At 30.6% G+C, this 13,816-nt stretch overlaps 2 protein-coding genes across 7 annotated transcripts; both read left to right on the forward strand.

Moving 5' to 3' along the window:
* Positions 1-3,888: 3,888 nt before the first annotated feature.
* On the forward strand, positions 3,889-7,484 carry LOC120077759 (uncharacterized). 5 transcript variants are annotated; one of them, XM_039031762.2, is made up of 5 exons: positions 3,889-4,121; positions 4,653-5,036; positions 5,515-5,561; positions 5,650-6,631; positions 6,829-7,162. In XM_039031762.2, the coding sequence occupies exons 2-4, from the start codon at positions 4,721-4,723 to the stop codon at positions 6,604-6,606; spliced, it is 1,320 nt and encodes a 439-aa protein (XP_038887690.1). In that variant the 5' UTR covers positions 3,889-4,121; positions 4,653-4,720; the 3' UTR covers positions 6,607-6,631; positions 6,829-7,162. The 5 variants fall into 5 exon arrangements, with proteins under 5 accessions (XP_038887690.1, XP_038887691.1, XP_090170158.1 ...); XM_039031763.2 differs by having other exon boundaries at positions 3,896-4,121; positions 4,604-5,036; XM_090314032.1 differs by having other exon boundaries at positions 3,900-4,121; positions 4,604-5,036; positions 5,650-6,649; positions 6,829-7,484.
* A 101-nt stretch (positions 7,485-7,585) lies between these two features.
* On the forward strand, positions 7,586-9,725 carry LOC120077760 (uncharacterized). Of its 2 annotated transcripts, none has more exons than XM_039031766.2 (2): positions 7,586-8,052; positions 9,524-9,725. In XM_039031766.2, exons 1-2 carry the CDS (start codon positions 7,723-7,725, stop codon positions 9,695-9,697), a joined length of 504 nt encoding a protein of 167 aa, XP_038887694.2. In that variant the 5' UTR covers positions 7,586-7,722; the 3' UTR covers positions 9,698-9,725. The 2 variants fall into 2 exon arrangements, with proteins under 2 accessions (XP_038887694.2, XP_090170159.1); XM_090314033.1 differs by lacking the exon at positions 9,524-9,725 and adding an exon at positions 8,257-8,425 and having other exon boundaries at positions 7,627-8,052.
* The last annotated feature ends 4,091 nt before the right edge of the window (positions 9,726-13,816 follow it).

Below are 13,816 nucleotides of genomic sequence, written 5' to 3' on the forward strand. Positions count from 1 at the left end.
AAATCTGCCATGCCACAACCACACTTCCAGATTTAAGTTGTTGCTGTAAACAGTTATAGCTAAGAGTCTGGAATTGCTGAATTAAGTCTGGAGATTGTATAAACGTTATACTATTTGTAATAAAATAAGTTAAGTCAACAACTGTTATTTATACTTGGCTTTAATTTTATTGAGCAAATCAAGTTCAGATGGGCAGTAAGTATCACATAAGGATGGTATCTACCGTCGTCACATCTCCTTCCAAGTAAGGGTAACATGGCTCGGGAGGGGGCGTGACAGAGTATATGATCATATATGCATACACCAGTTGATTTATGTTTAGGTTGACTATTTAATTGAGAAAAATATTTGGGTGCATGGACTACGTACATCCATCTTTTTGTAACCTACCTAATTCTTTGACCACAAATTATCATGTGGCAAGCTCTTCTTTTTTGTTGTTTTTTTTCTTTTTTCTTTTTTAATGTTTTTTATTAGTTTATTTAGTTATAATGTGAATGAGATGCAAAAAGATAGAGACGATCTAGGATGCACCAAAGTATTGCTATTTAATTAACTATTATTATTATATTTAGCTCATCAACTTTCATGTTGGGGTTGTTAGGTCTTGATTTGTTCTGGTGTTCTAAAAAAATGTCAAATAAGTTTTTGAAATTTAAAATTATTTAATAGATCAAAGACCTTTAAATTGTATCAAATAAGTGATCGAGCTATAAGGTGTTAAACATGTTCATATAAACTCTCCTACGTGTCTAATAAATTTTAGTATATTAACATTTTTAAGGTTAATGAATCTATTAAACATAAAATTAAATCCTAATAAGATATTTCTTCACTAGGTTCGTAAATTTTAAAAATATAAAATAGGTCATGGATCTATTATTACACACAAAATTAAAAGTTCAACGACTCGTTTGATATAAAATTTAAAGTTTAGAAACTTAATTAAATACTTTTTAAGGTTCGAGTACCTATTAGATACAAAAATGAAGGTTTAATGATCTATTAGAAATTTTGTAAAATTTAGAGGTCTACTTGATATAAAATTTAAAAATTTAGGAACTAAACCTGTAATTTAACTCAAGTTTAAAAGTTAAAACTCATTCAGATTTGAATTTATGATGAGTTTTTTTTTTTTTTTTTTTTTTTTTTTTTTTTTAATTTAAAAAAAAAAAAAAAAAACTTTCGTGTACTTATTGAATAGGAAGTGTCTAAACATGCATAATTGGTACTTCACACACGACTTTTAGTTTTAGGCATCTTGAATGTTATTTCTCCAAGAAAAAGAAAAAGTGTTTTTGCCACTTCTTCTTCTTCTTCTTCTTTTTTTTTTTTTTTTAATTTTATTTTTTATTTATTATATCATATTATATCAGCATGACATCCACCAAAATAGAACATTATCCATGTGGATTAGGATCTTGCTTTCACTATTCATTTTCGCTCTTGTTTCTTATTTCTCTCGCTCCTTTTTTTCTTATTCTTCTTTTACTATTCATTTTCGCTCTCGTTTCTTATTTCTCTCGCTCATTTTTTTCTTATTCTTCTTTCACAATGATTAAATGTCAGCACTCTTTACTCCCATTCTCACTCTTTGCTCTTTGTTCCTGAAAGTCAATAATAAGGATCAAAAGTAAGGATATATAATAGCTAGAGAAATAGACGAGAATTGCAAGAGCGAGGAGCGAGAGTCAAGAGCCCAACTCGAATGCACAAAAAAGTTATTTTTGCAATCTTCGTTGATGATGACACAAACAAAATGTCAAAAAACTTATGTTTTTAAAAGTGAGACATTCCATTTTGAGCCTAAAATTTAGATAAAAAATACAATTAGCCACTCGAATGAGCTAACTTGTTGCACTAGTATAAGCTATTTCGATCTTATTGTATCCCTTAATTTATTTAGCTCATGTACTTTTATTAATTATGATATCTTCATTTTATATGGTACTGATATATATAAGTATGTGCTAACGACCAAGAAATGGTTGGTTTGAGTTTTTCGACCTACCAAAAAAAAAAACATCCTATTTAATACCTACTTTTACTCTGGTTTTACTACACATTCTAATATTATCAACTTAATTTATACATTCAAAATCGTAATATTTATTTGTTAAGATACAATTAGCACGTATCAACTTAATTTATACATTCAAAATCGTAATATTTATTTGTTAAGATACAGGTAGCACGTCATCATATTACTTTTGATATTCTATTTTTGAAAATTTAAACTTTGTTTGATAATCTTTTGATTTTTTTATAAATTAAGTTTATATACTATGATCATATATTGATCCGTTTGTATCTGCGCGTAATTTATGTGTGAGGAATTTTTAAAAAATTAAACCAAAATTTGACTTTAAAAAAATAGTTTTAAAATTTATTTTTGTGGTTTTAGAATTTGGTTAAGATTTCAAGTCTTTAGTTAAAATGAAAACTGTATGATAAATAAGTTGAAAGAAAAAAACATAATTTTAAAAAATCAAATGGGAAATTTATTTCCAATAAATATTGTTTATCTTTTACAAATGTTCTAAAAAAACAAATCAAAATTTTGAAAATTTAAAAAAAGTTAGATTTTTTAATAATAGAATATTTAGCTAAAAATCAAATATGTTTAAATGAAATATAAAAAAATTTACCAATAAAATTGGGAGGAAACAAACGTAATTTTCAAAAGATAACTTATTGATAAAATTATAACAATTATAAATACTAAAATATCAACTTTCTAAAAATTAGATAAAATATTGGTTAAGATTTTTTTTAGCTCATTAAATTATAAGTTTGATTTCATAATTTTAAAACTTTTAATTTAACACCTATAGTTTAATTTAGGCTTAGTTTTTTTTAGAGTTGTGATTCTTAAAATTTCGATTTAGTCCATGTGATTTAGTCAAATTTTATAAATCATTCCTATCACCACCACGTTGACATATTTTTACAAGATAATGTATTAGTACTTTTTATTTAACAACTATATTAAGTATTAACACGATATAGAGAAAACTAGTGAAGTTTTATCTAATTATATAAACTAAATTGAAACTAAGATCAAACTAACTGTACGATCAAATTCAATTTTAGATCTAATACATCAATCATTTTTTTAATATTTATATGACAATAACTCATTATTTACATTTTTTTGTTGAGATACAATTTCAAAATTCGATGGCCTATTCCTTTTAAAGTTGTTGACATTGATGATACAACATAAAAACTTACTAAAATTATACTTTAACCCACAAATTAAATTCAAACTTTTTTTAAAAAAAACCAAATAAATTCAAACATTTAAAAATATAAACCAAATTAAATTTAAATGTAAACCATAAATATAGTTTTTTTTTTAAATAGTTCAAAAACCAAAATATTTTTATTTTTTATAATATTAAAACATAAATACAAAAGTCAAATCTCTTTAATCAAAATTCCACCATTAAAAACACTTGTCAACTTTCTTTTCTTTTTTCCCTTTTCTTTTTACGGTTTCACTTGTCAACTTCAGTCAATTAATTAAGATATAGATTTCGACAAAAATTTAGAAGTTCAAATATTTGACTCTAAGATCGTTGAATTTAAGAAAACAAATCGTTTTTTAGAAGGAAAAATAAAAACACGTATTTGATATATTTATTTATTTTATTCAAGAAATCCAACTATATAAAATTAAAACTTAAGACGAAAATGATTTAAATCTAAAAATAAAGAAAAATATTCAAGAATTTGAAAAATGTCAAACCATTTATCAAAACAGTAATATATATATATATATATATATATATTTATTTATTTTGAAAAATCCCTAAAATAAATTATATTTACATCCAAATAATAATTGTCACCATCATGAGAATACAAAAAGTTGAAAGTTGAAATAAACGCATTTTATTCATCTTCATCATTTTACGCATCTCGTCGTATTCTTTCTTATTATTCATCCGCCATTGAAATTCCCCAAGCTCTGACCTCTGCATCAGCTTCCTTCTTAGCCCTAACCTTCTCAACACTATCTTCAACCTCTACACAAGCCCACTCTCATCTCACTTTCTCTTAATCATCACCAACTTTCCTCCGATTCGTTTTCTCTTTCAGGATTCGGTCCGTTTAAGGTATTCCATCTATCACTTCATCTTCAACTTTCCTTCTTATCCTGTTGGGGTTTGATGGTCGATTTTTTTGATTTGGAAAGCGTGTTGGTAATTGGTTTCACCGTTTTGGAAATCTGATTTATTCTTTTGTTGTTTATAGGTGTGTTAACTTGAGTTCCTCTCTGTTGTTGTCGGTTGTTTTTGGTGTTTTACTGCTTTACCTGCTCTATAATCTGAATCATTTGAATTGATGGGTTTTTTCTGTGTTGTGTGATTGTGTTTTTGTGTTTAATTTCTGAAAAGGGTTTGGTACTTGGCAGTGTTACGTGCTATGCATTTAGGGGTTTTTATTTTCTTGGAATATATTGATCTTTCGTGTTTACCTTATCTAATTTGATGGTTGAAGAATATGGGTATGGAGGAGAAATTGCAGTGTTAACTTTCTAGGTGTTTGTATGTTTTGGGGGTTATGTGATGAGATGGTTTGTTGTGTTTGGTTTTAGACAAGAGGGGGCTTTATTTGGAAGAGTGTTGTGTTTGGGGTCTTCACAGGTTACAGACTGGATAGTGCAAGTGATATGCAGCAAACAATACGAAATCTCATTTCAGGGTTTTGAAATATGGGATCTGTCTGTTGTGTTGCGGCTAGAGACAAGACTGTTGGTGTTGGATCTGGTAGTGACACGCAGCATAGGAATATTCGTCACTCGCCGAGTTGGAGCTTTCGATGGGATCATCCAGGTCGTGTGGTTGGTGAGGAAGTTTCTGTGAACTTGATTTCAGATGGAGTAAGCAGAAATGATAGGCCAGAGTTCAAATATGAATCCTCATATGCATCAGAAGAGGGTAGTCCATTGGAACATTTTCGTAGACAGACATGGAAAAACTCCTCAGTTTCTGAAGGAAGTACGGGGAATGTGAGGACACCTACATCAGGTATCTTCCAGACATACACATTTATCAAATGTTTATGTCTCTCATTTTTCTTTCACTCGATGTTATATTAGTTTTGATAAGAACATACACATTGGTGGGGGATTCTTCTGTTTCGTGGGGGTGGGAGGAATTGATTTGTAATGCAATACTGAAGAAAGACTTAAATGACTGCTGATAAGAAATAATAGCAATTATAGCAATACAGAGTTTAAAGCTTTTATGCTACCTTCAATTCAATCTTCTTGGCGTGCGGGTTTGATATAGTTGGCTGCTGCCCGGCAGATTTACAAATTTCTTGTTATTGTCAAGCATGTCAATCATGCATAATATTTTTCATTGCAACGATACTAGCTCAACCTGAAGGCAGTGAAAAAGGGGACCAGGCACAGCTAAATATCGGATCTGCCATGGTGTTTGGGTGGTCTGACTTTATTTCTTCTACATCCCATCTCACATATTTTCCCTGTTATTGTGATAGGTTGTTCTATTTCAAGAAATGTTTCCACAGATGTTAGTTTCGAACAGGTAGAGCTTTCCCTGTTTGCATGTATTGTTTTATTTCCCTTGTTAAATATCGTATCTAAAGTATGAAGTTGTTTCTATACTGAATCAGGTGAAGAAAGCCACTGAATATGCGACAACTTCTATGTCTCCTGCAAAAGTATCCCTTTCAATACCTTCTACTTCATCTTTGTCAACATCCCCTCTGTCAATCCACGGCCATCTGCCTTCCACCGGTTTGACCTCGTCGAGATTGTCTCACCGTTCTCCCGGACATCGATTATTGCGTCAAGTATCTGGCAACCGCATCCCAGCATACAGATCACCAAGTAGCTACACAGTTTCAGAGGACAGGCGTGCAATCCCTGGGAGCAATGATTCATTACGGGGCTCACATGGTGGGTCTTCTGATGGTTGGTCTGTGAATGCTTTCTCTGAGCTCATGACAACTTCACATAGGGGAAGATGGTCCTTTGGTAGTGAATCCTTTGACTTTGCTCGTGAGAAGATGGTTAGATCCTGCAGCCTATTCTCGACTTCACCTTCTGCTGATACACAAACATGCGGAATTTGCTCCATGTTGTTGGTTGAGAGATCTTTATGGACCAGCCAAAAGATAATTGCTAACAATGAGCTGTCTGTCGTTGCGGTACTAACTTGTGGACATGTTTATCATGCTGAGTGTTTGGAGAATATGACACCTGAAATTAGCAAGTATGATCCAGCCTGCCCACTATGTTCATTTGGTGAGAAGCAGACACTAAGGATGTCTGAAAAGGCACTTAGAGGTGAATTAGAGTTGAAAATTAGAAATAAGAGGTTAAGGAATCGCATTGCTGATAGTGGTCTTGATGTCGAAGCTACCATGTTTGATCATTTTATAAATACTGGACAACAAGGGAAGTGCCCTAAGTTGTCCTCTAGCTCCAGTTTGAGAGGTTCCTCAGGGAAGGGTTTCTTGAGGCGTCACTTCTCCTTTGGCTCAAAGGGGGGGACTAAAGCCCTGCCAGAAAGTAACAACACAGCAAAGAGAAAGGGATTGTTATGGTCAAGATCTACTAAGATGTGACATTTTCTATAATTTCTTATGGGAGGTGAGCTTCCCTATCCATGTGCGTGTTCCCGTCTCATTTGGTAGTTCATCTTGTTTCCACATACATCCCATGGAAACCATTGGCCGCTCATTTTCTTATAGCTTCATTATTTTTAGAAAACAAAAGTTATATATATATATATTAAAAGTGAAACACTGTTGGATTCTTGTTTGACTTACAATTGTTCATGAACGCAGGTTCCGCAGTTAACCCCTGTTAGGTAGCTGGTACACAAAGTGGAGAATGCAAGATAGAATTGACCAAGGGGATACTACAACATCCCTGGGTTTGGATAGTTGGATAATTCTTTATGAAATTTATACAGGCTTAGTTTGTGGCGTCAACACTGTATATAGGAACGTAGGGTAAAAAAGAAGTAACAGTTCAGATAACAAGATTGAAAGATTGAATTGCATCATGACGAATTAGATTGGCGATTCTCATTCTTATCTTGTACAAATCAATATGTTTTCACGTGGACAATTGTATGCATGTGTTATGAATTCTGATAGACTGCCTCTGATTTTTTTACACAAGCTTCTCTGATCATGGGTGGCTATCGTTTTGCCGCTGCAACCAACAAGGAGACATCAGGTACGATCAGTGGACCCCAATCTTTCCTCAATTACACTCTTTTCTTGATTCTAATTGGACTGTAAAAATTAGCATATACAATATTCACTGACCGAGAGTTTAGTTCAATCTATGTTCCAAGTCAAAATTTTCTTGTACTTTTATGAGTAACCCACATGTGGGTACTCCATTTTGATTAGTCCTGTCTCTAGAAACCCCTTGTTGTTGGCATGTATGGTAAAAACTTGTATTAAGTTTTAGAATATAGCTTCTTTCTCCAGTTTGTTTTTGGCTGTGCGGACACTCCTACGATTTGGCAAGAAGTGACCTCACGTAAGAACAAGATAGATATGGTTCTTAAATATTTTGGATTTGGATTGGTTTCATTTCAGAAGTTGACACCTATCCCATAAACCTCTTACGTGGCAACCCCAAAAAAGATTACGTGTTAGGCTTAGACAGGTACCTAGCTTCTGCTTTTATGGTTGTTTTTTTTATGTCCGAGTGTGGAATGGGAGATGAAAATGGCGAAAATGGCTGATATACGCGACGAGCATGGCAACCCCATCCGACTCACCGACGAGCAGGGCAACCCGGTTCTGCTGACTGATGAACATGGCAACCCCATGTGGCTCACTGGCGTCGCAACCAAGGTTGGCACGACGCTCGGGTCACTGATGTTTGGTGGTGGTGGCAGCCGGGATGGTGGCCATGGTTGTGCTTCTGATGCTCAAGCTAGTTCAGGAGGTGGCTATGGCGATGTCGAGCAGGTGCTGCAGCCGCATGAAGAGGATGAAGATGGTGGCTCTACTGTTCATGTTCGCTCTACCAGTTCAGGCTCTAGTTTGGTGAGTTCCAACTTTTATAATTAAGATTTGTCGTTTGACGTAATATTCTCTCTTGGTCTCCTTGATTCTTTCTATTTTCTTTTTATTCTGGTGTTTGCTCAATCATTTTTCAGATTAAAGAATTAAGGGGAAAGAATCCATTCTTACCCTTGAAGTTAGCGAGGCTTATCAATTTTAACGTAAAACTTCCGATTTTGTTCTCAGGTTTTGATTAAAATGTTGCAAAGTTTACACTAAACTTGTGATCGTGTTGCCATTGTAGATTCGTATTAAATTTCAGTCAGACATTGCAATATTTTGATCAATATTTTCACCTTTTTGTATCGACATTGAAATGGGAGGTGAATCACATTTCTATTATATCGTAGAAAAATTCATGAAATAGGACTAAGTGTGAAGTATAAAATGTCACTAATACAAATATCATGTAAATAATAAACATGAATATGTTAGCTTTTTTAAAATTCTTGGGCGGGGTTTAACTCCTCAAGGGTTCGTGCCTTAGTTGTGAAATTTTAAATGTTAGAAGATTTAATACCACAATTGATTGTATATATTCATCCAGCTTTTTTAAAATGCAAAGCTTGATTTTTGAAATTAGTGAATTCATAAAGATGTTCTTTTTGTTGAACATAACATTTCGGGTGAGGATTTGTTGCCCAGAACCAGAAGCAAAAATGACAAACTTCATGAAGGGGGGTTAAGGAAATTTTTGTGTGGATGACTTAACATTTTTTTTAAAAATAAAATTCGACCATTAAAAACTACTTAAATATCTTTTAGTCTCAGGTTCTAGTTCATTTTTTCATTTTTTTTTGTTTGGCATTTAGAAAAACTATGCTAGTTGTCATTTGTTATTACTTGTTCCTAAAAGAAGGCTATGTCATCGTTGTCGCTACTATCGTTAGGAGGCAAATATAGGGAATGGAGCGTTGCGAGCGAAATATGGAGAATGGATCTACAGATGCGAGGTTTATAGAGCAAAATAGAATGAGAGTTGGGAGAGAGAGGAAGAAAATAAAAGATTAAAAAAATAATTGATATTGCAACATTTTGTTTTGAAAAATTAGGTTAAATAGCATTTTGGCCTAATTTTTTTAGGTCAATCTATCAAATTATTTGAGATTATGATGCAAATTTATGCAATTAATATTAGGATTGTCCATTATTTTCCTAGAGAGTTGCAAGGATGGCTTAAAATTTTGGTCCAAAATGAAATATTTTTTTAGCATGCGGATTAAGATCTCACTTTTTCATTTTTTTAGGGTTTGATTTCTGGCTCATACCTCTCTATTTTCTCGCTCTAGCTTATTTTGCTCTCTTATTCTTGTGGGTAATTTTTAGGATGATGCAAGTGAAATATAAAAAAAGAAAAAGAAAAAGAAAAAGAAAAAGAAAAAGGTAATTTGATTTCATTTATAGGAAGAATTTTGTGAACTATGAATTTTTCTCCATCTTGCATCATTTTCAGTCTGAGGAAGAACAAAATGAGAGGAAGGGGGAGAAGAAGAAGAAGAAAGGACTGACTCAGAAAATAAAAGAGAAACTGAGAGGAGGGAAACACAAAGAGGAGCAGCCTTATGCTTCTCCCCCGCCGACCACCATGGAAAGAACTCACCGGGGAGAGTTTAATTATATTGTGTGAACTTAATGTTTTAAATGTCTGGCGTTTAGGGCAAGAAGTTGGTTATTATAATCCTAAGTTATTATAGTTGGGTTATAAAAGTTTGTGTTTGGGTATAGATTATTTTAGTTTGGGTTATTATAGTATATGTTTGAGATTAACCATTTTAGTTTGAAAATAAAATAGTAAATAAAAAATGATGAATATAAAATAGTAAAAACGGTAGTAAATAGTAAATACGGTAGCAAATGAAGGTTTTGAAATAATATTGACGGTAATTGTTGGTTCATGTATGGTGAGATATGTTTTTAGTTATCGTAATTTCAAATGTCTATCTAGTCTCAATATTTTTAGTAAAATTTTAACGAAAACATAGTTTTTTGGTCTTTAAATTTTAAAATATTATATATTTAGTTTTTAAGTTTGAAGTTCAGTTTCAATTTAGTCTATATTACAATTTTATTCTAAAGATTTAAGTTTCATTTTAATTTGTTCCTAAAATTTGAGATTTACATATTTAGTACTAAATGTTAATGTCTATTTATTACTTTCTTCTTAGAAAAAGAATATTGATTGATTTTAAATAATTATGAAGTGACATTTTAAATTTGATTATAATGGAGTTTAGTTAGTTGTATTTTTTTTTTTTTGTTAAAGAAACTTTTAAACTAATAGATAGATGTTAACATTTAGTGAAAAACTGAAATTAAAAACCGTAAATTTTAGAATCTAGCTACTAGATTAAAATAAAATTTAAAATTCAATCATAAAATTGTAACAGAGGATTAAATTCAAAATATGAGGATTAAATTGAATTAAAAAAAAGACTAATCTTTTTTCAAAATTTAAAATACTAAATATATATATATACATACATCTAACTTTATCATTCGTTTTATATGAATTCACATTGTTTTCATAAATTACAATTTCAGTGTTGGTTTTCCATAAATGTAACTACATTTTGTGGTGAGATATTATTTAGTTAACGTTAGATAGAACATTGAAGTGGATTAAGACCGAAAGCACAACAGTCATAAATGTCGACTTTTTGTTCTAAGTTTCCAACAGTCTAAATATATTTTTTACTCTTAATGTTGACTTTATTCCAACAGCCTGAATATATTTTGACAAAGTCAAAGATAACATTATGGTGTTTTTCACGAATGATAAAAAGAGTTATTTACCCATTTAAAAATTAGAATTAACGATTTATTAGCCTTTTATCTTAATATTATTCAAAGTATTATATATGATAATAATCAAGTTTTGGTAATTAATTTTATTGAATAGCATTTTGATAAATCTTGTGTTCCCGACAGTAGAATCGTATGATCATTGATAAGCTTGATGTTTTAGTGTTGTAAAATTTTAGCATCTCAATTATTCGTCACAATAGATAATTAGAATCTTAAAATTTTTAATGTCTAAATTAATTGAAAAATACTCTTTAAAGCCCATGTCACAAAAGATTCAAACATGATTGAAGACTATGGGTGGAATATACCAAAAGTAGATATTAAAACTATTTATCAAATTGAAAAATTTGGCTTCCTTCAAGATTATAGAATCAAGATCACATAACAATTAGTCCAATTAATAAATTTTCAGAAACTCTTCATTTATTGATCTCAAGACAATCAATTCTTCAACACCGAGAAAATATAAATTCTTTAGGATTAGTTCAATTGCCATAAAAACTCTTTATAGGATTGGATTAGATATCCCAAATCTATTACTATTACGTGGTAAAAGTCATAGAAATTTTTCAAATTCAGTATTCTCTTTAGTTGAATCGAATCTAGAAAGGGGATAAGTTTACTTCAATTGTTATCCAAACTCTTTAGTTTCATTAAGTGATCCAAATATATTTCAAACTTTAATGCTTGATATTAAAATTCTAAATATGGATTGGGAACCACAAACTGAAGTCATTTGTAGGAATATTTCAAATACATTACAAAATAATACACACAAACTTATCTTCTAAAACTCTTAGGACTTCTCCTATAGATCAAACCCTTCTAATGGAAGTTAATATCGAATACTCAAATACTTTTACTCCAAAAATGTTATCTTGGAATCAAATTACTCATAATCCTATATGAAATTTAGAAGACGTCTTTAAATCATCAATTGAAAATCCAAAATTAACCTAAATTATTGAAAATGAAGATGAAAGTGTAGAAATACAGTTTTAATCTTCAAGAATGGAACTTTCTAGATTTTCTACTATTTATGAACTTCCTTAACAAGTACTTCTATAAACCTTCAAGGAGTGATAATACAATACCACAACCTTTTTATTCAAAAGATAAGGATCCAACTTTATTTCTAACTCATTTTGATATGCAAAATATTAATCAATTAAATGTTATTTCCAAACCTAATTAACAAAATAGAACTAGATAAATAATTTTGGTCGGACAAAAATAAACTCTTAAGAGATATATTTTTTAAACCCTTTAACAAAACTGAACAAGGTGAGATTCGTGATGAATACTACAAAAAAAAAAAAAAAAAAGGAAAAACTCACAATAAATATATATTTTTTCCATCGGATGAAATATAGGCCACATTATTAAAATATTACATTTTCTTCATATCAAACTATTATCACAAATACCTCTTCTCCCACTTGGAGACTACAAATCCTAAAATATACATAACTTCTATATATCCTCCTTTAGAAGAAATAAAGTTTTAAAATAACAATGATCAAGAAGTAAAAGCTTCTTCTTTCAAAATGATTAACGTACTTGAAAACGAACAAAAATACCAACATTAAAGGATATTAAAAATATACAATTACAGAGTGATTATTCCAATAAGATTTTACATATAATATCCAACCAAGTAGAAAGAATAGAATCTAAACTCAAATCTCAACATTATCCTATAAAATCACAAGCTCAACCAATTGATAAAACAAAACCTTTATTTAAACCTTTTGAAATTTCAGATAAAGATTTAAAATCAATTAATTTTTCAAGTAGAATCTAATAATATTTTAGACAAAATTAACCTTCAATTACAAAACTTAAACTTAAATTCATATCGCCTTTTCTTCCTGCCATAGGGTTGACCTGTAAACAATGTAAACCCAATGGGAATAAAAAAAACGGGAGGGTACCGCATTGGATAGAACACGATGCAAAAAGCGACCCAATCTTGAGTGAAATAAATATCGCGACTTCGATTTCTGCTCAATATATAGGAAATGACATCTATGAATGTAATATAGATAACATGACTATACATCAAATTCTAAATTTAACGCATAAGATGACCTTAGTTGCCACTGCTTATAAGATACATCAAAATACAAATCACCACCAAATTGCTCAAATGCTAATTTCTGGATTCACTAGAAATTTAAAAGGATGGTGGAATAATTGTGTATCTTCAAGTAACAAGATAAAAATCTTAATTGCCATTAAAGTTGCACAAAGTAGTTCAGGAATAAATCAAACACAAGATGCTGTAGCAACTTTGATTTACACCATTACCAAAAACTTTATAGAAAAACCCATTCAATTCCAAGAACAAAATTCTAAAATACTTTCCAACCATACTTGTCCAAAACTTTAAGATTTCAGATAGTATATGGATGTTTTCTTAAATAAAGTTACACCCGAATAGACTACAATAATCAATATTGGAAAGAAAAATTCCTCTCAGAATTACCAAAATTATTTGTTGAAAAGGTATGCCAAACAACAAGACAAACTTATCAAGTACAATTCCTTTTGATAATCTAACTTACGGTGAATTAATTAACTTTATCAACATGAAGTATTAGCCATATGCACAGATCTTAAATTAAAAGCAAAAATGAAAAATGAATTTCATAAGCAAAAACAAGAATTTGGATCTTTTTATGTTCAAAATGGTTATGAGACTCCATCAACAAGAAAACAATCCAAGAAATTTAGAATTTCTTTTTACAGAAAACTCTACAGAACCCAAAGATATTTTCAAAATAACCAAAACAAACAAAATTATAAATCAAAACCAAAAAGAAGATTTAAAAATTTTAAAACTACTAAGAAAAGAAAAGAAATTACTTGTTACAAATGTAGGCAAAAAGGACACATAGCTCCTAACTATCCTATGAAAGGGAAAATTAATAACTTAGAA

This window comes from Benincasa hispida, chromosome 5 (assembly GCF_027475165.1).
Source record: "Benincasa hispida cultivar pf3 chromosome 5, pf3_genome.v1.1, whole genome shotgun sequence".
Lineage (NCBI taxonomy): Eukaryota > Viridiplantae > Streptophyta > Magnoliopsida > Cucurbitales > Cucurbitaceae > Benincasa > Benincasa hispida.

What these genes read in the sequence shown, in the direction of transcription:
- LOC120077759 (XM_039031762.2), top strand. Translation starts at nt 4,721, where the DNA reads ATGGGATCTGTCTGTTGTGTTGCGGCTAGAGACAAGACTGTTGGTGTT. An exon ending in TGTGAGGACACCTACATCAG is followed by an intron (nt 5,037 to 5,514) that starts GTATCTTCCAGA and finishes TTATTGTGATAG; the next exon opens with GTTGTTCTATTTCAAGAAAT. An exon ending in CAGATGTTAGTTTCGAACAG is followed by an intron (nt 5,562 to 5,649) that starts GTAGAGCTTTCC and finishes ATACTGAATCAG; the next exon opens with GTGAAGAAAGCCACTGAATA.
- LOC120077760 (XM_039031766.2), top strand. Translation starts at nt 7,723, where the DNA reads ATGAAAATGGCGAAAATGGCTGATATACGCGACGAGCATGGCAACCCC. An exon ending in CCAGTTCAGGCTCTAGTTTG is followed by an intron (nt 8,053 to 9,523) that starts GTGAGTTCCAAC and finishes CATCATTTTCAG; the next exon opens with TCTGAGGAAGAACAAAATGA.